This window comes from Hypanus sabinus, chromosome 6 (assembly GCF_030144855.1).
Source record: "Hypanus sabinus isolate sHypSab1 chromosome 6, sHypSab1.hap1, whole genome shotgun sequence".
Taxonomy (NCBI): Eukaryota; Metazoa; Chordata; class Chondrichthyes; order Myliobatiformes; family Dasyatidae; genus Hypanus; species Hypanus sabinus.
This window is the reverse complement of record NC_082711.1, coordinates 70,536,993-70,561,355: the sequence shown is the minus strand read 5'-3', so window position 1 is coordinate 70,561,355 and position 24,363 is coordinate 70,536,993. Positions and strand designations below refer to the sequence as shown.

Genomic DNA, 24,363 nt, shown 5'->3' with positions numbered 1-24,363 from the left:
GGCAGTCTGATATTCACCCCATTAAGTATGTGCCATTAAATATGCTCCATTAAGATTTCCTTATTCAACCACAAAACCTGGTGATAAATCAAGTGTTGCTAACCACTATCTCTATTTGAGGATAACACAAGCACATTCACAGCTAGGTAATTGTCCAGAATTTTTTATTCCACTCCTACATAAACAGATGATGATACAGTCAATTGTACATCTTAAAGCCATAAGTTCAATATGTCATATTATATTTATTCAATTTATGCTAATACAGCATTACAAAATGGCAAATTAATGCAAGCAGGGAAGGTCAGTAGTGTTGGATATAAGGAAAATGTACAATTTTTAAGAAACATTAAAATTATGACTGAAGGAATAAAAGGAAACAAAGCTGTTTATATCCAAGTATATGGCCTACATTGAGTTTATAAATGTAAACAATGTAAATATCACAAGAATTATCATACTTCAGAAAAACTATTGACAAAATTTATGTTATTCTATTATTCAGATACAAGCTCAGGTTTTGCCAATTGAAATAGTACAAATAAGTTGAGCTTGATACGTAACATATTAATTTCTCACTGCCAGTCAATTTCCAGCATCTGGCAGCTTACTTCCCACAACTTCTTTGCAGTTTCATCATCGCAGGCAGCTGCTGAACATGGTGCACGATCACAGTCACTGGATTTTGAAAAAAATGAAAAAGCACACGTTGAAATTTCTGATGTGTATGAAACAGAACAGATTTAATTTTTCATAACCCTATACAGTGCACATATGAAGTATTCACCCCAACCCCCCCCACGGAAATTTTCATGTTTCATTGTTTTACAATGTTGAAACACAGTGGATTTAATTTGCCTTTTTTTGACAATGATTAACAGAAAAAGATTCCTTTCTGTCAAAGTGAAAACAGAAAAGTGATTTAAACCAAATAACCGACTGCATAAATATTCACCCCCTTCGAGTCAGTAGTTAGTAGACACACTTTCGGCAGCAATTACAGCCTCCAGTCTATGTGGATAGGTCTCTATGAGCTTTGCAGATCCAGACCCTGCAATTTTTCCCATTCTTCTTTACAAGACCGCTCAAGCTCTGTCAGATTGCATGGCGATCATGAGTGAACAGCTCTTTTCCAGTCCAGCCAGAAATTCTCAATTTGGTGGAGGTCTGGAATCTGACTTGGCCACTCCAAGACATTAACTTTGTTGTTTTTAAGCCATTCCTGTGTAGCTCTGGCTTTATGCTTGGGGTAATTGTCTTGCTGGAAAACAAACCTTCTCTCAAGTTACAGTTCTCTTGCAGACTGCGTCAGGTTTTCCTCCAGGATTTCCCTGTACTTCGCAGAATTCTATCTCTACCTTCACAAGCCTTCCAGGGTCTGCTGCAGTGAAGCATCCCCACAGTATAATGCAGCCACCACCATGCTTCACAATAGGGTTGGTATATTTTTGATGAGATAGTGTTTGGTTTACACCAAACATAATATTTAGTCTGACAGCCAAAAAGCTCAATTTTTGTTTCATCCCTTCTTCCAGCTGTCTTCAGAGTCTCCCACATGCCTTCTGGCAAACTCTAGCTGAAATTACACGTGAGTTTCTTCTCAACAGTGGCTTTCTCTTTGCCACTCTCCCATAGGGTTATGACTGGTGAAGCACCTGGGCAACAGTAGTATGTGCAGTCTCTCCCATCTCAGCCACTGAAGCTTGTATCTCCTCCAGAGTTGTCACAGGTCTCTTCTTGGCCTCCCTCACTAGTCCCCTTCTTGGACAGTCACTCAGTATTTGAGGACTGCTTGCTCTAGGCAGATTTACAGCTGTGCTATATTCTTTCTATTTCTTGATGATTGACTTAACTGTATTCCAAGGGATATTCAGTGACTTGGAAATTTTCTTGTATCCACCTTCTGATTTGTGCTTTTCAATAACTTTTCTTGAAGTTTCTTGAAGTGTTCTTTTGTCTTCAAGGAGTAGCTTTTGCGATTCCTGACTCACTAACAGTTGATTCTTCCAGATACAGGTGTATTTTTACGACTATAATTTGGGAAACACCTTGACTGCACACACTGATCTCCATTTAACTAATTACACAACTTCTAAAACCAATTGTCTGCACCAGTGATGATTTGGTAAAAGGGAGTGAATACTTATGCAATCAATTGAGTCTTATATTTGTAATTAATTTAGATCACTTTGTAAAGCCAAATTAAACCCACTGTGATTCAATGTTGTAAAACAATAAAACATGAAAATTTCCAAGGGAGTGAATATAGGCACTGTATATCATGAATAAACTTTTCTCAGGCTTTCAGCTGGGTGCAGGTATCGGTTTTAAACTGACATTTCGATGACAAGCTCTGCCATCTTCATCAGGGATGATGCCTCAGCATGTCTAGTCCAGTGGTACCAGGTATTTATACCCCCATTGTCAGTCCTTCCTGATTGGTTAGTCCTCATCCAATCAGGTTTCTGCAGAAGGCAATCCTATAGCCATTGCAAATGCAATGTTCTGCTGCTGCTGATTTCTCTGGGTAACTCAACCAGATACACCTCCTGTGCTCCTTGATGTGTGTTTCTAATGTGTGTCCCATTCGGCCAATATATGCTGCTCCACATTTACAGGGAGTCCTATGAACACCAGCTGTCCTGAGTCCCAGGTTATCTTCGGCCTGTATAAACTGTGATTTGTGCTTCCTCACAGGTTTGTGGATAGTATTAATCCAGTATTACATCAGGATCCTGGTGATCCTTCCAAAAACCGTGGAAATATGGGGAAGATAGGCAGTAGCAATGGGTTCTTCCTCGTTGTTGGGTTTTTCTGTCAGCCGTTTTAAGGGCCCGACTGATTTCCTTCACTTTGTAGGCATTCTGTAGGATGTTGTGTGTAGTTGTTCTATTTCCTCTTGGAGACTCTCTGGTTCAAAATAGTTTTTGCAGGGTTAATCAAAGTAGAAAGAACCATTCTACATTGTGAGGTATGATGGTGGCTGGTATTGTTGAGGTACAACTCTGTGTGAGTAGGTTTCCGATAAACACCATGTCCGAGACTTCTGTCCATTTTTCACACCGATGGCTTTCAGGACTGGCTGGTGAAGGAGACCATTGAAGTAAAGCTAGAGGAAAAGAATTTTAACAAAGACAAAAGTCTCGCTCTAAGTAAGAACAGGAATTTGATTGTAAATGACGTGGGTCAGCAGAAACCTGGTGAGGACTAACGATGGTTCAGATGCCAGGGGTATAAATACCACCAGACCAGACATGCCCAGGCATCATCCCTGAAGAAGACGGCAGAGTTTGACATCGGAATGTTGGTTAAAATCAACACCTGTACCTGGCTGGAAGCTAGAGAAGAATTTATTTGTCATATACACTGGGAAGCACCAGATCCTTCTTCATATATATCAGAAATACTTTCCACCATTGACAACGAGATATACCCGAAAGCTGTAATACTGAATAAGATATTGGTCCATCCAATTATATTTTACAAAGTATGCAGAGCAGCAACATTCAAATGAAAGTCGAACAGCAGGTTTATAGCAGGTGCCAATTTTAAACCAGGTTCCATTAATTTTTGAACTATTTTTCCAAACCAGATTCTTGAGAAAACAAACATGTAAACAATTACACCTCCTCGAGCAATGGTATTAGTCAAGACAAACTGAAAAATATTGAGTTTGTTTTTGATCCAGACAAGGTAAAGACCTCATATCCTAATCACCAAGATGGTTTACTTTAATCTCTTCACAGCTTTTATTGAAATCATCAGTTTGATCTTCTAGATTACCTTGCCATATTTCGTTTAACTTCAATTTATTGAAAACTCGGTGCAACCTATTCCATCCACTTATCTCTTCTGATTAAAACACTCTAACATCAAATTTTAAATCCCAATTGTTTCATGATCTCATCAATTCTTTCCATGTATACAATCAACACTGCAATTTTTCCTTGTTGCTTTGATCCAGTGATTGAAATGAAATGGCTTTAATCCCTAATTTGTTCCATCATTCCAGAATCCCAGGCAACACACCCTCCTTTCAACTACATTGTTAAAGAATTCAGTCCTGTCACTTTTTTCTCCTTTACCTACACCCCACCTCCACAACCCCCTCCCCCTGCCAAAATGGAGATTTTACTCACCTCTGAACTTTCAAGAGACTCAATAATTGATTGTAATTTAAGCTGGGATGTAGTGAAAACAACAAAACACTATTTGCATTCTGCATCTACCTGAAATATTGTCCTGTTTCTTTCTCCAGTCCTGGCGCTACAGCACAATAATTTGTAGTTTTGGCACCATTTTCTGGAGATTTGGTGAAAGGTCGCAGCAATGACAACCCAAACCGGGTTACTGGATTCAAATGCCTGCCTAATTCAGTTCTGACCACGCCTGGATGCAAAGCAAAGACTGACACGTTTGTTCCTATTAGGAAAAGTGAAGTTAGTGCACATGGTAGGACATTATAACACACCCTTGATTGCCATTATACAGTATATTACTTTTAATACATATTTTTCATTTGCCTAAAAAGTGCAGAAATACAATTTAAAATTGTTACCTAGAGTCATAGAGTTACACAAACTCTATGACTCTGAGAAAGGGTATTTGGTTCTTTTGCTCTATGCTGGTATTCCGTTAAGTCTTCTCCAACTTCTCATCAGCTAACTGTTGGCATATCCCTCTAGATTTTCACATAATGTCTATGGAATTTGGCTCAATTACTTCTTCAGATAGTACAATATATTTTTAAAATCAGTATTAGGATACAAATGTTCCCCAAATGACTATTTATCAATTATTTTGCATTCTCTGCCCCAGATTTAGTGTTCCCTACAAATTCTTGTCTACTCAATCAAAAATACCATCAAGCTGCCTCTTATTTCTATTTTCAAAGAACTATAGCCTGTGCAATTTTTCATTTTCAAGTTTCCCCTCAGTTTTGATATCATCCGGGAATTTACTTTGTGCACCTTCTCCAATTTAAATATCTTTATATAACAGGGGCTAGAGATATGTACAGTAATGATCAAAGCAAAACTATAAATTTAACATTATTTTTCTTTCACATTTCTATCCCTCAGAAATAAACTCCAGTGCTTGAATAGTCTTTAACTTTATGGCCTATTGAAAAGATCTGCTCTTTAGCAATTTAGAAGTCTTCAGATTTTTTGCCAATCTTGCCAAGGACTTTATGTCTGTCAATGGTTCGAAGGGTCCAGCCATTTACAGTATATTCTTCACTTGCATCTGAGCTCCCAAAATGCAACATCATCGCATTATTCCAGATGATCTCCCATTTTCCAACCACAATTTCCTAACTCTTACTGTATCCTTTAGTAGCCCACCTCACTATCCATAACTCTGCCAATTTCTGTCACCTACAAAACATAATCACCCCAACACACACAAAGTGCTGAAGGAACTCAACAGGTCACACAGCATCCATGGAGAGTAATAAATAGTCCACATTTTGGGCTGAGACAATTCATTCGGACAACTTACATTTGTGTCCAAATATTATTTATCTGTTGCAGTTAAATGTCATACATATCAGAAGTTATCAGTATTCTAATTGAATCCTGCAAATCTGGTTATCATAAAGTATCTATATTGAATCAATAATTAGAAGTGTTTTTGTAAATACTGAAGTGCACAAAATAAATTTTACAATATAAAACTTCTGAATGAGTTTAGAGTTTTATACCTGTGCAGATCCGATAGTATTATTTCCCCAATCATGAATCAACTTCCAAAACAAAACTCAAATAATCAACATGCCCATCTTTGAGTTGGATTTGATCTGCATTGTATTATGTTTTGAACATGGAAAGCAAACACTGAATAATGTATTTGAGAGTTTATTGTAACAACAATATTACACACAGCCAAAGAACAGTACATCATACTTAAATACAGGCCCCATAGCTCAGTGAGTGCATGCCAACCACTGTAGCCACCCAGCTAGTCCCAATATCCTGCATCCACCCTGTACCCCTCTCAGCTCCTTCCCTTTATATGTCCATCGAATGCTTCTTAAATGATGCTATTGTTATGTGACTCATCCACATCTTCCATCAACTCCTTCCAAATACTCTCCATCCTTTGCATGAAAGTTGACCCCCAGGTTCCATTTACATCTGTCTCCTCTCACTCTAAACAGATGCCCCTTAATTTAGACTTTATCTATGGAATTGCTTCAAATTATGAGAGGTACAGATAAACCCTCATTCTCCTATGTTCCAAGGGAGAAAGACCTAGGCTAGACAACCTCCCAACTACCAATCTCCATCTCCAAAATGAAGGCTGCAAATTTAAATACCCAATGAATAAATGTTTCACAAATATCAAAAGCAGACTTTGCAAAGTGTAGTCTTTAAAAAAGATCTTTAAAAAAATGAATTATCATTGCAATTTGTATTACTACAGGATACTGGTGTTACATGCAAACAATACTCACATTACACGATGGGGTTCATTATTACAAAATTCAGGTATTTCTTACTGAAAGCATAAAATTTAACTTTACCTTCAAGTTTTCTAGCCAACTCCTTTGTAAATAAAATGTTGGCTAGTTTGCTCTGTGCATAAGCTTTAATTGAGCTGTAGCTCTTCTCGCTATTTAAGTCGTCAAACTGAATTGTTCCCATTTTATGTGCCGTTGAAGAGACATTTATGATTCGAGCAGGAGTAGATCGTTTTAACAAATCAATTAGTAAATAGGTTAACAAAAAGTGACCTGGAAAAAAAAGGCAAACATGTTTTAAATTGTGACAAGCTGAAATGTAAAATCCTTACACCAGCAGGAGCTTCCAAATTAGTTTTTCATTTCCCTCTCCTAAATGAACAAGCATTCTTCAAGTTCTTGGTACTTGGCAATGACTTTACATCTTTTTCCAAAAAAAGATGTAAATACCGTATTTCTTTTCAGCCCCTTCACATTCTCAGTCAGAGGAATTGTATCATTGAAATGTTTTAAAAGCTTCCCCATAGAAGTGAAAACTCAAATCTTTCCCAAATTATTCAAAATATATTTCATACAAATCTGAAACAAACATATAATTTCAGGGAGAAGACAGACACAATAATAATCAAACATTAACTTTCTGTCAATAACACTTAACTGCAAATCTATAATGCTTATTTTATGAAGTTTTTAAAGAAAATTGCTAAGAAGCAAAATATTACAGAAAAAGAACAAAGTATAGATTTTCTGTAGTTAAATTCACCCAAATGATTGACTCCAAATTGTAACTCAAAGCCATCTTCCGTTTTCAAATAAGGACACATCATTACCCCAGCGTTGTTGATCAGAATGTTAACCTGCTGTTGTTCTGAGAGGGGAATACAAGAAAAAAATCTTATACATGACTTCATTGTGCAAATATAACATGTTCAATGTAATAGAAAATACTACTCTTTTTCAACACTATTACCCATGTAGCATTCAAACACAAATTATAAATTTCTAAATGACAGTCAGCTCTTGTATATCTCTACATAATTAGTACACAAGAAGATTAATTTGTTTGTTCAAAAGTGTGCTTTGAAAGTCATTCTCAACGTGGCTCATCGGGTTACCTTCTGTGTGCCAAGTTCAAATTAGTATGCTCAGTTCATAATTGGCCTGTGACAAGTTGTTAATAATGGACACAATACTAAACAATGCTATAGAAGAAGAAGAAAGCCCTTAACTCTGAGTGGAGTCATCAAGACACCATCATAACGGCTTTTTTTCCGCCAGTTTGCGGCTTTCTTATTTTTATGAGGCCGAGTTGTTAGCTCAACGCTCAATCCAGCACAGATGGAAAGCATGCAAGGGATGCAAGGGAGCAGGCTGGATTCGAACTCAGCAGCCTTCACTCCGAAGTCTGGCACTGATGCCACTACGCCACCAGCTGGCTAAACAATGCTATAGAACAGTGGCAAAGTGACAGGACGAGCAAACAAGCATCAGGACCATTGATTCAAAATCACAAATTTGAATTCCACGATTGCAGCTGGGGAATTCACAGTAACTAAAGATCTGGAATATAGTCATTCAAACCACGAAACTACCAAATTGCTTCACTAATGTCCTTAAGAGATCTGTCACCCTCTCTGGCCTGCCCTACATACAATTCTATGCTCGCCAATTTGGTTGACTCTTAGTTGCCTTCTCAGCCACTGGACAAAGTAACTATGAACAAAAATGCTATCTAAATGATTAGCCTAAAAATGGTATATTCACTGAAAAAAAAGTCATTTTTCCAACAATGCCAGTAAACAGGGACAAGTTTGAACCTGATATTTCTAACAGCTTGGTAGAAACAGGAATAGCTGCTCCAAGACAGCCTTAACTGTCTTAACAACACACCCCCAAGCTGTGGACACCAATCTCCCGCTGTATTCAGCCAACCTTCAGGCCACATTGAAAGATGGGGATCTGGTACTTGTGCTGATGCTCCTGTGCTAGGTGGTTAGGCAGGCACCTGCAATGAATAATTAGTACAATGAAGCCCCGCTTCCAAGATCACGTATTGTTGTTAACAACTTCACCCTAATATCGACAATTCCAAACAGATACCACAAACAATGGGATCTTCTCATTTCTGACCCCAGGAGGAGTGGGTGGGGGGAGGGGCATTTGTACATGAACCAAAATAAAAGTATTGCAGTTGGAAACAAAGTGTACCGTTGTTGATTTGCTCTGCAAACTCTCGAATAGATTTGATAGCAGCTAAATTCAGTTTCTTCACTACTATATTAGAATTTCCAGTTTCCTCTATTATTTCTTTAGCCGCAGCATCTCCTTTTTCTGTGTCCCTGCATGCCATTATAATGTGGGCTCCTATAAACACAAACATAAACAAGAGCAAATGAGAGAACAGAACAAACAAATGCTCACAGAAACAAAACTAATTCTTGCCAAATCTGCATAATGTTTCACTAACAGCCAAATATCATATTTCCTTGGATTTGTTTCTTCAGCTCATATGCCTTATTCATCATGCTCCTTGGTGTTTAAGTATATCCATTAAACAGTCAGATATATTATTTTCTGTTTGCTTTCCTGCCTTTAAGCAAAAAAAATCAATCTGTCTGCTACTTCCAGTCTGTTTTCCTCTCCCCTGAATCAATACTCAGATGCCAGCCCCTGTTAATCATATTTAAACTGCTTTCAATAACACCAAACTGCCCAAGAGCCACATGCTCTGAGTGCCATTGAGGTACATAGAATACCACAGCAACAGGCCCTTCACTTGGCCCAAGATTTTGTGCCAGATTAAATTAGTAATTGAATATCCAACTAAACAAATCCCTTCTGCTTACACAATGTCCATATCCTTCCATTTCTGCACATCCTTCTACCGATCTAAAAGCCTCTTGAATGTCTCTATCATATTTGCCTCTAACACCACTTCTAGCAGTATTTCTCAGGTGCCCACCACTTGGTTAAAAAGAAACTTGGTTCTCACATCTCCTTTGAACTTACCCCTTTCCCACCTTAAGTTATGCCCTCTAGTATTAGGCATTTTAATACTGATAAACAAGATGCTGGCTGTCTTCATCTGCTTCTTATAACCTTATAAACCTCTATCAGATTTCCTCTCAGCCAACACTATTCTAGAGAAAACAATCCAAGTTTATCCAAACTTTCCTTATTGTATGTGCCATCTGATCTAGGCAGCGTCCTGGTAAACCTCACCTGCACCCCCTGCAAAGCCTCCACCTATTTCCTGCAATGGGGCAACCAGAAATGAATGCAATACTCCAGGTGTGGCCTAATCAGAGTCTTATAAAGCTCCAAAGTAACTACCTGGTTGTTGAACTCCGTGCCCTGACAAATAAAAAGCAGGCATGCTGGATGCCATCTTTACCACCCTACCAAACTCTGTAGCTACTTTAAGGGAGCTACTAACCGTGCACTCTCTCTTTACCTTTAATCTTCCAAAGTGCAACAGCTCACATTTGGCTAGGTTAAAGTGTGTCTGCCATTTATCACCAGATCTGCAATTGTTCCATATCCTGTAATAGTGTTACACGAATGCTATGTGTAATTCAACAATTATTCAGGGCCTTGGTGAAATCACACCTAGAATCTCTTAACCTAAAGGAAGCTGCCACAGAAGGATTGCAGCAAAGGTTGGTTGACTACTTCCCAGAGTTCTGAAAGAGGAAGGTGAAGAGATTGTGGAGGCATTAGTAAAGAGCTTTCAAAAATCACTAGATACTGAAATGGTTTCAGAGGAGTGGAAAATTGCAAATGTCACTCCATTCTTTAAGACAGGAAGGCAGGTGTTAGAATCTATAATTAAGGAAGAGGTTTTGAGGTACTTGGGGAATTCTTGTCTGACAAATTTGTTGGAATACTTTGGGGAAATAACAGATATGATAAACATGAAGATAGTGGATATTATTTACCTGGATTTTCAGAAGGCTTTTGACAAAGTGGCACACATGAGGCTGCTAAACAAAATAAGAGCTTGAGCCTTAACAGAAAAGACACCAAAGAGAAGATTAGCTGACTGGCAGAAGTCAAGGAATGACACTAAGAGGGGTCTTTTTTGTTGGGTGCCAGTTAACTAGCAGCATTCCACAGGGCTTGGTGTTGGTTCCACTACTTTTCATGATGTATGTTAATGATCTGGATGACAGAATTAATGGATTGGTGACCAAGTTTATACAAAGATAGTTTGAGGGGCAAGTAGTGCTGAGGAAGCAAGGAGTATGTAAGAAGAATTGGATGGATTAGAAGAATGGACAAAGAAGTGGCAGATGGAATACAGCATATGACCCTGAACATTGATAGAAGGAATAAGGACATAGACTATTTTTAAAAATGGAGGAAATTCAGAAATCAGAGTGCAAAGGGATTTGGGAGTTCTAGTGCAGGACCACACACTTCGTTAAAGGTTAACTTGCAGGTTGAGTCAGTAGTAAGGAAGGCAAAAGCAATGTTAATATTCATTTTAAGAGGACTAGAATATAAAAGCAAGAAAACAATGCTAAGGCTTTGTAAAGCGATGGTCAGACAATATTTGGAGTACCTTGAACAGTTTTGCGTCCCTTATCTAAGAACAGAATATGCTGGCAATGGAGATGGGTTGAGAGGCTCTGGGCCTGTACTCACTGGAGTTTAGAAGAATGGTGGGGAGGGGGGGAATCTCATTGAAGTCTACTGAATACTGAAAGGCCTAGAGAGTGGATGTGGAGAGTCTAGGACCGGAGGACACAGCCCTGGAATAGAAGGACATCTTTTTAGAACATGGAATATTACAAACATTTTCAACCCACTTCAAGATCAATCTAATTCCCTCCCACACTTTCATTTTTCTTTCCACGTACCTATGAATCCCTTAAATCTCCCTAACGTATCCCCTTCTACCACCACCCATGGTAATGCATCCCACACACTTACCAATCTGTGTGAAAAAAAACAACCTCTGCCTTCCCCCCTATTCTTCCCTCCAATCGCCTTAAAATTATGATCTCTCATAAGCCATTGCCACCCTGGGAAAAAAGTGCTGGCTGACCACTCTATTCATCGGCTCTCATCGTTGTAACGGCAGCACGGCGGCATGGCGTTCAGGCAACACTTCGTAGTGCCAGCACCCACAGACCGGCTTCAATCCCCACTGTTGTCTGCGAGGAGTTCCTACGTTCTAAAGACTAGTGAGTTGTGGGCATACTTGTTGACGCAGGAAGCATGGTGACACTTCAGTGCTGTTCCCAGCACAATCCTCAGAACGTGCTGGTCATTGACACAAATGCCACATTTCACTGCATGTTTCGAAGTACACACGGCATATAAAGCTAATCTTTCTTATACACCTCTGCCAAGTCACCTCTCACCCTTCTTAGATCCAAAAGGAAAAGCCCCAGCTCACTCAATCTTTCCTCACAAGGCATGCTCTCTAATCTTAGTAAATCTCCTCTGCACCCTCTAAACTCCCACATCTTTCCTTTAAGGAGGTGACCAGAACGGAACATAATACTCCAAGTGCGATCAAACCAAAGTTTTATAGAGCCTCAATATTAGCTCACAGTTTTAAAACAGAGATGAGAAGGAATTTCTTTAGCCAGAGGAATTCATTGCCATTGATGGCTGTGGAGGCCAAGTCATTGGGTGAACTTGCAGAGATTGATTGGTTCTTGATAAATAAGGGTATCAAAGGTTACAGGGAGAAGGTTGGGGAATAGGTTTGAGAGGAGATAATAAAACAGCCATGATCAAATGGTGGAGTGGATTCGATGGGTTGAATGGTCTAATCCTGCCCATTTTCCTCATTCTTATGAAAGATGGGTTCAGGGAGGCTATTGCACCTGGGGATGGGTTCGAGAATGCCATATTACTCTTAGAATACTGTTAACAACATACATCTGTGAGAAGGTGAAATTTCTCCAGAGCATGCTGAACCTGTACAGCAGGTTCAGAGAAATAGCAGAAACTAAGATTTAAACTAAGATGAAACTAAGATGAAAATTTAAGAAGGAGGATAGATACATTTCTAAACATAAAATAATATATGTATGGATGGGAGTGCAGGAACATTATATTGTGAAAAAAACAATTTACCACACTCTCATTGGATGGCAGAGTGGCTCTGAACACAAATGCTTCACCATGTTTCTAAGCACCAAGTAGATTACGTTTGAATCAAACAATGGTAGTGTATCCACTTATTACAAGTCTTCAAATATTGATTGAAACTGATACTTTATGCAAATTTGCAGCTTTCTTTCCTGCTCCTCCCAATTTAATGTGCTTCTTCCTTGAAAATATTTGTCTCACATCACTTTGTTTATATAGCACATTTGAAACTGAAAAAAAAGCTACCAATGACGAAGTTCCAACTTAACTTGAGGTAAGAAAACTTAAGGCATACAACCACCATTACACCAGGGAATTTGAAGACAGTGAAGTTTTTTGTACCTCTCTTTGCCAGCTCTTTTGTACTCTCTTTGCCAATTCCAGTGTTTGCACCTGTTATTATTACAGTCTTTCCATCAAGTCTAACCGTTTTCCAATCTTCATTTGCTCTGTTGATGCAGGGAGGGGGGGTGGGGAGACACAGAAATCATGGTAAAATAGTAATACTCCAATATTCTTTAAAAGTTTCTCCCATCCATCCCTATTTCATGACCTGGCTCAATAAATGTCTGTACACTTTTACAATTTTCTGCACCCCATTTACTCCTTACTTATATACTTAAATTTGTATTGCCAACAGATGAAATACACCCATTCCTTCATGCATGATATTAATATAGATTGCAAACAGCCCAGGCATTCATCCTTGCAGCAACCTAGCAGAAAATGGCTGCCAACCGAAAGTGACCCGTTAACTTCCACATATTCATTAGAAAACAATGGACCTTTTATTACTTGTTAATTTGCATCTGTAGATCAGAACATGCATGCCAGCGTTAGCCTGGGTCAGCTCCAGTCTTGGGAATTATAATGAGCATTTGGACTTGCTATTCTGCACTGAAAGTACAGTGCTGAAGCACATGACTAAATATCAAAGTCTCCAAATAGTTTTTAGCCCTTTTAATAAATTTGCACAGTAATACCAAAGAACTGTTGACTGTTATGCGTTCCACATTCTAAATAGATGTAGAGTCAAATCTATTATCCAGGCAGATTATTTAATCCGATTCATAATCACATTTTGTATGTTATTATGAAATACTAAATAAGACAACAGATTTGTTTTTGTGTGGTGTTCAAGGACAATAAATATGTGGTTGATATATTTATTCTAAGGCAAAGCTGATCAATTTTTGGGTACTGAGGATCAGAAGGATTATGGGAACTGAAGCAAGAGTACTATTGATACAAATGCTGAGCTATAATCTTCACTGAATAATGAAGCAAGTTCAAGGGACATTCTGACTTTCCTTTGTGGTTATGTGACATTCCAACAAAATGGGGAGTAGGTAACGCCACTTTGCTTCTCCGCAACCTTTAGTGAGGTTCTATCACTAGACACCATCTATCCCTGACTTCCCAGCCTTCAAAAGATACTGTCCTTTTTCAACTCTCTCTGGTCCACAAACCATTCCTGTTTAAAGTTCAAAGTACATTTATTATCAAAGTACTATATTATATTCAACCTTGAGACTTGTCTCCTTACAGGCAGCCACAGAATAAAGAAACTCAATTGAACCCATTAAAACAAAGACCCAACATACAAAAATAAATTGTGCAAACAATAAGCATAAGCAAATAACATTCAGGACTGAAGTTCACTAGAGTCCACGGCCATGAAGCCAGTCACTACTGCATCCAATCCAGGAGTCTGTTAGTTGCAGGCCCTAGGCTCAATTCAGTGCAGACATGTAAACCTTGCTGAGCAGCAAGCTGAACACCAGCCCATCTGTCACCTCCAGCCCCAAGATCCTAACTTTTCAATCAGGCCTGGCACTTAAAAATCAGCCAAGCAGCGGCGTGGGTCGATCCTCACTCACAGACCCAGACTCTGCTGCTTTACTACACTCCCGGGCTCGGGACGCCATCTTGAGTCGGCCCATATCTGACCTTTCCAATCTGGCCTGACACTTAAATTGGTCAAATGTCAGCTTCTTCCTTGCTCTTGGGCCCAGGTTCTACGGCGCTTGTTTCTACTGCTTCAAACCACCTCCAAGCCCACTCCAGCAGCCAAACATCAGGCCATTCCCTTCTCTTGGGCCTGGGCCCCTCCCCCTCAATATGAAACTGCAACTTCAAATCACACCGCTAAAATGCAGGTCATACAGGGATTTCTAAATCTCAGTGCCGCCCGAAAGGCAAGGGGCAATCTATTGTTTGCATTGATCTTCTTTGGAAAAAAAAGGGTGATTAATTAGTAGTTTGGTTTGCTGCCAGCAAGTCATCGCTGTGCCCTCTTAAACTGGAAATTTCAGGGCACTTTCCAATGTAACCCCTACTCTTCAACCTGCTCCCATCAAGGGACCCAAATGGTAAAGCTATGATTACTTACGCATCATTCAGCCTGGTGTGTTGCTTTCGGTCCTTTACACAGGTGGAACAAAAATGCAGATCAAGCCACCACATTGTGAATTTATCTACAACGGACTGTGCACTTCCAAGCTTTCAGCACAGATTCTCCATCCCATCTATCGACCCACGATCAACACAAGCTTGACGAATTGCTCTTTATCTTGCATATGAGAAGACAGCAGTCTTCAGGATTTGACACTAAACTCAAAAGTTCAGCTATTTTTATAATCGTATCAGAACTCAACAGTTATGTTGCAAATTACTCAAGTGCAATCAAAATTCCGTCACCCCTCTTCCCCAGACGCTGTCCAATTTGCTGAGGGTTTCTCACATTCTTCTGCACTCAACTCTCAGTAATAATTCTGATCTGCAACAAGTTTTTACACGTTTCATCTAACTGGTTGATAAATAGCTTGTTTCTTCTCCATCTCAACAATTCAAAACAAACTTATGTTCTCATATCCCCATTTCTGATGGGCTTAAACTTGAACCATTAAATTTATCTCTCTCCAGAAATGCTCTCTCACCTGCTAAGTGTTTCCAGAATTTTGTTTTATTTCAGTTTTACAACTTCTGCAATTCTTTGGTTTTCAATTGTTTCTAAGCAGATTCACTCCCTCACCAGACAAGATCTGAAGACGAGGAAACAGATTTTTGCGTTGCATGGAAGAGAAAACTGCTAATATATGCAATTTTTAAAAATTTCACATTGTTTGCATTTTCAGTAGACATTGACACCGCAGAGACATCCAGCCTGAAAACTGACAGATTTGGAAAGGAACTTAATCTGACTTCCTGTAGGAAGTGCAATGTGGGTACAGTACAGAAAGAACTAAACTAATTCAAATTCACTTTCCTGGAGTAGAAATCAAAGTGGTCAGTAAGATTTGGTCAGATGGGGCTTTCAATGGTTGGCAGCTTACCTAAGAGAAGAAAAACTCTGATCTCAAACCTCCACTACCTTGCAACTATATCCACATCAATGCAATACCCATGGTCAACTCTGACCGACAGAGGCCCTCACCTCACAGCATGGGGAAGTAAAACCATTCATTTGAACATCATTACATAGCTTCAAGACTGAAAGCTGCAAAAAACTTATTTGTGTAGGGACTCTTGGCTCATCTACCAGAAGGTGTGGAGAATGTATTGCTGAAAATGACCAGGTGCTAAATAATATCACAGAAAATATACAGTACAGGCAGAAGCCATTTTGACCCATTCCATCTGTATCAGTCACATAAAACACTCCATCTCTTAAATTACTGATCAAAAGCAAAAAGCTGCAGACACTGCAAATTCAATTGAAAAACAATAAATGCTGGAAATGCCCATATAGCTTCTGCAGAGACAGCAACAGAGTTGATAATATTTCCAAAGAAATTTCTACATGAAAGTTATCAATGTGAAATGCTCACTCTTTTCTTTTGTCGCATATGCTGAGTCATTGTTTGCTAACAGGCAGCCACAAAACAAGAAACCCAAAAGAACCCAAATAAAGAAGAAAATAATAAAAATAAAAATAAAGATGAACACCCAATACTCAAGCGAGAAAAAAACAATTTGAGTGAACAACTACAAATTGAACCAAAACCTGAGTCCTCAGGTCTGAACCCCAGCCAATATCAGGTCATATCAGCTGGCATATCATATTCTTATCAGTTCATAACAGCCGGGGCAGTCTTCATAGCCTCAGTGCCATAGAAAAAGAGAGAGTGGGGAGTCAGCATCACAGAGAGTGAGCGAAATCATCTGTCACCCCGGCTCCCAACACCCTGGCGTCTCAGTCTATCTGGACAGGCGTTCAAGTTGACCAAACAACAGAACAGCAAAAGGTTCCACTTCCTGGAGAGAAGAGTGAACATCATGGAAAGCAAGCAAAATTGGCTCTCACCTCTGATCTGGGCCAGTATTTAAACTGTGTAAACAGAGGATTGTACGTCTCGCTAGATCAAGGACACCACTGTAGTGAAAGGCTCCAGGCCTAGACCACGCCGCCTGGCAACTTGCACCAGGCCCAGATTTCACCACCCAGCCCAAAGCCATTCTTAAGCTCTTCAAAACAGCTTAGAGCCCAGAGCCATCCAACCTTGCACCCAGGCCAGCTGCATGGACAACATATCACCTCTGCCTGAGCCCTGACTTCTCTTCTTGGTGCCTCGAGTAATCCTAACTCACTCTAACTAACTCATCCTAACTAACTCACTGGAGTGTGCCTGTTGTACTGGCATCAGAGCTCCATCTGCAACGATTCTGCAATACATCATCACTGCTCATCCCCCCAAACTCACCTCACCATTGCTTGCCCCTTCACTGTTTGTGGCAATCATTTAACACAATTTACCACAGAAAAGGTACTTTTAGATAGACTTCTTAACTTTTTGCCTACCAGAAAGCACTTGCACACGTTCAGTACGCCATCTTAACTGGAAGAATCTTTCTCAAATTTGGCTGTCATCAGACTAGGTGAATTAGTGTCCTAGCCCAAGGCTAACATCAGTACATCAATCACATTGTCAAGGCATTGAGTTCAAGGACATTATGCTATAACTCCATGGAGCTCTGATGCCACATCTGGAGAATTGCATCCAATTCTGACCCCTCCATTATAGAAAAATGTGGGTGCTTTGGAGAAGAGATTTACCAGGTTACTGCCTGGGCTAAAAGGCACGTGCTTACAATGAGAGTTTGGACAGATATGGGTTGTGTTTTTCATGGAGAGGCAGAAGCCAAGGGGATACACAATAGAAGATTATAAGAGGTGCAGCATGGACAGCCAGTACTTTTTTCTCAGAGTTGAAATGGCCAAAACTAGAGGACATGCATTTAAGGCGAAGGGCTAAGCTGAAAGGAGACATGGGGGACAAATTTTGTTTTATATCCACAAAGAGTGGTGGGTGCCTGGAATGCACTGCTGGGGTGATGGTGGAGACAAATACAAAAGAGGTGTTTAAGAAGGCTCCAGGTAGGCACATGAATGGAGGAATACAAATGTTATGGGGGCAGAAGGGATTTGTTTAGTTGTTCCTTTCATCACTGTTTTAATTAGTTTGGCACAATATCCTGGGCTGAAGGGGCTCTTCCTTTTGCAGTTTTATAGTCTACCCAACTAGCTCTGTGGGTGGGTCACATCACACACATGCTTCACACTGAGCTACTGCTAGACTCTATTCTTACACTGTTTGAGCTTGAAGGACATTGTCAAATCTCTTCATAATGATTTTATTGCCCTCAAGCTCAAAGGAAACCCTGGTATCAGACAACTTGAAATGGGTGTGTGATCTCTCAAGAAGTCAATGACCATTTCAACTGACATGGAGCAACACAGCAGACGTCATTCTAACTGGAGTGTGCCACATCCTAAACCACCCTATATACCCCGTACATCAGCCACCCCCTGGGAGGTGCTGGAATAGATCTTCCTCACCTCCAACAGCTGCCCAAAAATTACACAGTCACAACTCAGAGACCAGTTTGGGTTTTGAGACAAAATGAACAGGCAGAAAAACCCTGGCTTCAAATCTCAGCTTCAAGATCAGTTCTCCAGCCAAATCTAGCAGACCAGGTTTTAGCCCAGGTCCAGATAAAGGGTCTCAATTGAAAACATCGTCTGTTCAAGTCAAGTCACCTTTATTGCCATTTCGACCACAACTGCTGGTACAGTACATAGTAAAGATGAGACAACGTTTTTCAGGACCTTACATGACACAGTACGAAAACTAAACTGAACTGCGTAAAAAAACAACAGAGAAAGCTCCACTAGACCTACAGAGCTCACGTCCCTCCACAGACTCTACCTAACTTGCTGGGTTCCTCCAGTCATTTTGTTTTACACCAGGTTCCAGCCTTAGTGCCATCACAGAAAACACTGCTGTCAGCAGGCAGTATCGATGCGAAGTGTTTCAGGCCTGATGTGCTCGTTTTGAACCAACTAACTACCGAATTACGAGCAAAAGTGCTACCACTGAGCCTGTCAAAAGCTAGGAGATATAAAACCAATAACAATTTTTATATTAAAAAACCCTTTCAGCGTGCAAATAACTTATGAAAGTAACAGACGCTGAAAAAAGTAGAGATTTAGTAAGTTGGTTTTCAAATTCAAGAGCTTTGCTAGCCAACCCAACAAGTTGGCGAGGTCTGTTATTTTCATGGTTTCCCACACTTCATGCTACTGGGATGCGGAGCACAAACTCCCATTGCTACACTTCGGGCTCATCGTGAAAGTGATCACGAACTCCCGTTTGCCTGTTCTCACCCATGCTGGCAGACTGTCTCAGCTATACAGTGCGGGTGGGCTTGTGAAAGTGTGCACAAACTCCCGTTTACCTGTTCTCACCCATGCTGGCAGACTGTCTCAGCTATATAGTGCGGGTGGGCTTGTGAAAGTGTGCACAAACTCCCGTTTACCTGTTCTCACCCATGCTGGCAGACTGTCTCAGCTATACAGTGCGGGTGGGCTTGTGAAAGTGTGCACAAACTCCCGTTTACCTGTTCTCACCCATGCTGGCAGACTGTCTCAGCTATACAGTGCGGGTGGGCTTGTGAAAGTGTGCACAAACTCCCGTTTACCTGTTCTCACCCATGCTGGCAGACTGTCTCAGCTATACAGTGCGGGTGGGCTTGTGAAAGTATGCACAAACTCCCGTTTACCTGTTCTCACCCATGCTGGCAGACTGTCTCTGACCGGTTTTTTCTGGTGATCTTGTCGTGAGTAGTTCCTTACGGTGGCACCACGGAAGTTGGAGAAGTGGTTACACACACCGATCCGCTCGGTTGGCCAATCACGATTCCGCAGTGAGGCGGCTCCCGGTGCTCAGTTACTCCCCAAACGGGTAGCGAGCAGTGGGTTTGATTTCTGTTACGTTATGCTGCGGCTTGTTTCCAGCTAAATGGTGTAATATTCGTTGGTCGCTAGGGTTTATTATTGTTTGCAGGCCGTCACAAAGAACTGGCTGTTACTGACCTCGTGGCGAAGTACAAAACATTCTTTATTGCATAAACCAAGCGGGCGGTCACCACAGTGAAAACAGTGTTTGTGTGTGTGGATCGGGGGAGGGGAGCTGCCCTATTGATTGCGTCGGCGTTTCTGCCTACAGAGACATCACTCCCCGCCCCCCCCCCCCCCACCACCCCCGACCACCCCCGACCAAAGCCTTTCAAAAGCCCCACGACCGGGAGCAGCCCAGGCCAACACCGAGCCCTTGGTACAGGCAGCGGAGGAGCCAGGTAAGCCAGGCCGCTTCTATGGAGGAGAATAAACAGTTGATAATTAGCTTGGCATGACTGGGTGGGACCTTGGACCATTGTCAAGGGAGTCCAAAGGGACAGAGATCAGGTGGACATTAAAGTACACCCTTAGGTGGATGTATATAGTGGTGTATCTCAGCATGCAACTTGACTCCTTTGATCATCCCAATCTGTATTTCCTACTCTCAAACCCGCTTCTCAGTCTCTCTCCTTTCATCCCTTGATGCCCCACTCCCTGGGGTGATGCCCTGCCAATTGTTTGCCGTTCCTTCCCCCTCCCCCACTGAGGCTCCTCCCTGTCTCCTGCAGAGTTGTTTCTTCTTATTCTATCAATCCTAGACCCTTTTCCCAAATTGTCACCATTGTCCACTCTCCCTTTCCAGTCCTTGATGTTCTATGGGCTGTGCGTAGGAGGTGAGGCAGCTAATGATGGTGACTTTGGGGCTGCATAGGTGCTGCTATGGGCATCAACACAAGGGAACAAGGCCCTGAAAGGGATTTCCAGCCTGGGGTCCCCCACCCCTCTCAATTCACTACCTTTTCACCTTCCTCTAACCACCCCCCCCCACTCAACAATTTCTTCCCCCGCCCTGACTTGTCATTAACTCCCCAGCTCCTGGTTCCTCATCCTGCAACCCAGCCTACTCATACAAACTCCTCAGAAAACTTTGTGAGCAACGTCTGCCATCCATTTGGTGCTGTGTGAGACCAGCTGATTGACATACCCTACGTACAGGTGGGATGGTGGGGGGATGGTTCATCAGTGGCCAACAATTCTTGGCTGTTGATGTGCCTTAGCACACCAGCCCACAGTAAATTATCCATTTCCAGTCTCACTGTCATTCTCGGCCAACAAAAAGCCAAGCAGGCCACAAGTCAACTGAAAGCAGCACCAACTGAAAGGAGCAGACATCTCGGCTGAAGTTCCAGAACTTAGGGGAGAGGAACCTCAGTCACAAGTTCCCAATCTCATCTCTTGTTTCTGGGAAGCGGAGAACAAGACAGGGTATTTCAAAAATATTGTAAGACAACCTTTGGGAAAGGAGACAAATCTGATTGTGGAAAAAGATCTAATGCTTTTCAGGCATAAATGATGAATAAATTCTTCTTGGGTTTCCAGCCAACTGGAATCTGATTGTGTTAACTCTACAAGGATCTCATACTGCAGGTCATTAGCAAGGCAGTCCTCAACTGATTTCCCTCAGAAAAATCAACTGGAATCATCATCTTCTATGATCATGAACTTCAAGAGAAATGTGGGGAGTAGCATCAGCCCTAATTGTGCAACCTCCCACTCTGACTCCAGCCTTGACCTCCAGGCCGGGTCTTCATGTGCTGCTGCCGGAACCCCCACCAATGCCCGCAATCCCATCTCTCTCAGGTCCCACCGCCAGCTCTTGGGTCCTCCCTCGGATACTCCATTTTCCTCTCACCTCACCATCCCCAAACCTTCCCTCTCCTCAGGCACTACCAACCCTCTTCCCCCTTCTGATCCCAGCTCTCATCCACACCATGTCTTCACTATTCCCTCCAACCTTCCTCTCTCTGAGGCAGAACGTTCTGTCCTCAGGGCCTCACCTTCGTTCCCCTGCACCACACCTCAGTCAGTTCTACACCTGCTACAACACCGAGCTTTTCTTCTGCCGCCTCCATCTCTGAGCCTATTTCGTTGGCAAGGACTCTCCACCCCGCACCAATAACCCTTCTCCCGTCTTCAACCCTCCTCCTCCTGGACACCCTGCTCTGGACCTTTTCATTGCAAACTGCAGACGGAACATCCACCATATCGACTTCAACAGTCCTCCTCTGTTAGTCCAACCTTGCAAACGCTCTGTCCTCCATTCCCTCCACACTAATCCATCAAACCCACAGATGAGGGGGGTGCTGTAGTAGTCTGGTGAACTGACCTCTACCGTGCTGAGGCCCAGCAACAATTCTCTTATTTAACCCTCTTTCAGCACCCCACTTAGGAGCACCAGGCCATTGTCTCCCACACCATCACCGACCTTATTAGCTCTGGGGATCTCCAATCTACTGCTACCAACCTCCTAGCTCCCAGGCCCTGCACCTCCTATCCAAGATCCACAAATATGACTGCCCATGTAGCCCCATAGATTTAGCTTGTTCCTGCCCCACTGAACTTGTATCTGCATACCTCAACTGTTTTATCCTCCCAGTTCTGGATCTTTTCAATGATTTCAAGTTCCCTGGCCTGATCATCTTATTTTCACAATGGATGTCCAGACCCTATACTCCTCCATACTCCACCAGGAAGGCCTCTAAGCTCTTGTTTCTTTCTGGATGCCCGACCCGTTCAATTCTCCTCCATTACCACTCAACTCCATCCAGTAGAACTTGTCTTAATAATTTCTCATTTGGCTCCTCTCACTTCCTTCAAACAAAAGCTGTAGTCGCAGGCACTCACATGGGCCCCAGCTATGCCTGCCTTTTTGTTAGCTACGTGGAACAGTCTAGGTTCTAAGCCTAGACTGGTGTCCATCCCCCACTTTTCATACGTCACATCAACAACTGCATTGGTGCTGCTTCCTACACTCATGTGGAGCTCGTCAACTTCATTAACTCCACTTCTAACTTCCACCCTGCCCTCAAGGTTACCTGGTCCATTTCTGACACCTCCTTCTCCTTTCTGATTCTCACAGGTTCTATCTCTGGAGTCTGCTTGTCTACTGTAAGTGCACAGATCTTCACAGCTACCTGGACTATACCTCTTCCCATCCCGTTACTTGTAAAAACACTATTCCCTTCTCTCTGTCTCCACCGCATCTACTCGCAGTGTGAGGCTTTTCATTCTGGAGTTAAGGAGATTCCCTTCCTCCACCATCAATGCTGCCCTCAACCGCATCTATTCCATTTCATGCACGTCCGCTCTCACCCCATCCTCCTAACCCCTACCAGGAACAGGGTTCCTCTTGTCCTCAACTACCACCTTACCAGCCTCTGTGTCCAGCTCATAATTCTCCAGAACTTTCGCATCTCCAATTGGATTCCACCACCAAGCACATCTTTCCCCCCCCCCCCCCCCCCACTTTCTGCTTCCTGCAGGGATCACTCCCTACGCGACTCCCTTGTCCATTCGTCCCTCCCCACTGATCTCCCTCCTGGCACGTCCTTACAAGTGGAACAAGTGCTACACCTACCCCTACATCTCCTCCCTCACTACCATTCAGGGCCCCAAACAGTCCTTCTAGGTGAGGTGACACTTCTCCTGTGAGTCTGTTGGGGTCATATACAGTGTCCAGTGCTCCCAGTGTGGCCTCCTATATATTGGTGAGACCGGATGTAAATTGGGAGACCTCTTTGTCGAGCACCTACACTCCATCTGCCAGGAGAAGCAGGATCGCCCGGTGGCCACTCATTTTAATTCCACTTCCCATCCCATTCCAATCAATCCATGGCCTCCTCTACTGTCGTGATGATGCCACACTCAGGTTGGAGGAGCAACACCTTATATTCCACCTGGGTACCCTCCATGCTGGTGGTATGAACATCGATTTCTCAAACTTCCGGTAATACTCCAACCCCATCTCCTTTGTGGAAGTCGAATATGGATGAACTCACTCAGAGACTGTATAAGTATAAACCCTTTATTCAACACCTCTGGGGCACCTTGGTTAGTCGCTGAAACAGGAACAGACTGTGACTGGTCCTGCTTGGTCCACCAACTAACTGGCAGTTCCTCTTGCAGGATAGATACAGTTGCTCAGATAACCCCACACAGGACTGGCTGGAGTTGGTTTTATCTATGTGCATGAGAGAGACAAAATCATAGCATAGATATAGTGACTCATTAACAAAACAGTCTGGAGCCGATCTTATCTATGCATGACTGCACGATGAGACAAGGGCCTTGGACCACTAACTGCCTAACTACAAGAAGAAATATTGCTCAGCATTGAATAGCAAGATTAGCACATCGGTTGATCATCAGCAGTTTCTTGCAGACCATGTTAACCTTTTACATACTTTATACCTTCACCATTCCCCATCCCCCTTTCCCTCTCTCACCTTATCTCCTTGCCTGTCCATCACCTTCCTGTGGTGCTTCTCCCTCCATTTTTCCTTTTTCCATAACGTTCTGTTCTCTCCTATCGGATTCACCCTTCTCTGACCCT

At 42.1% G+C, this 24,363-nt stretch overlaps 1 protein-coding gene and 1 long non-coding RNA gene across 9 annotated transcripts in view; one reads left to right on the top strand and one right to left on the bottom strand.

Annotated features, from left to right (window-relative positions):
- Positions 1-153: 153 nt before the first annotated feature.
- Positions 154-24,363, bottom strand: LOC132395579 (retinol dehydrogenase 12-like). 8 transcript variants are annotated; one of them, XM_059972386.1, is made up of 8 exons: positions 19,634-19,870; positions 15,511-15,615; positions 12,914-13,020; positions 8,672-8,827; positions 7,227-7,331; positions 6,527-6,736; positions 4,230-4,422; positions 154-678 (listed from the first exon to the last, which is right to left on the bottom strand). In XM_059972386.1, the coding sequence occupies exons 4-8, from the start codon at positions 8,811-8,813 to the stop codon at positions 576-578; spliced, it is 753 nt and encodes a 250-aa protein (XP_059828369.1). In that variant the 5' UTR covers positions 8,814-8,827; positions 12,914-13,020; positions 15,511-15,615; positions 19,634-19,870; the 3' UTR covers positions 154-575. The 8 variants fall into 8 exon arrangements, with proteins under 8 accessions (XP_059828369.1, XP_059828370.1, XP_059828366.1 ...); XM_059972387.1 differs by lacking the exons at positions 15,511-15,615; positions 19,634-19,870 and adding an exon at positions 24,257-24,363; XM_059972383.1 differs by lacking the exon at positions 15,511-15,615 and having other exon boundaries at positions 19,634-19,874.
- The window catches only part of LOC132395580 (uncharacterized), a 93,092-nt gene continuing 88,849 nt past the window's right edge, over positions 20,121-24,363 (top strand). Inside the window, exon 1 of the long non-coding RNA XR_009512676.1 lies at positions 20,121-20,209. This is a non-coding gene — a long non-coding RNA (uncharacterized LOC132395580). The remainder of the gene's footprint in view (positions 20,210-24,363) is intronic.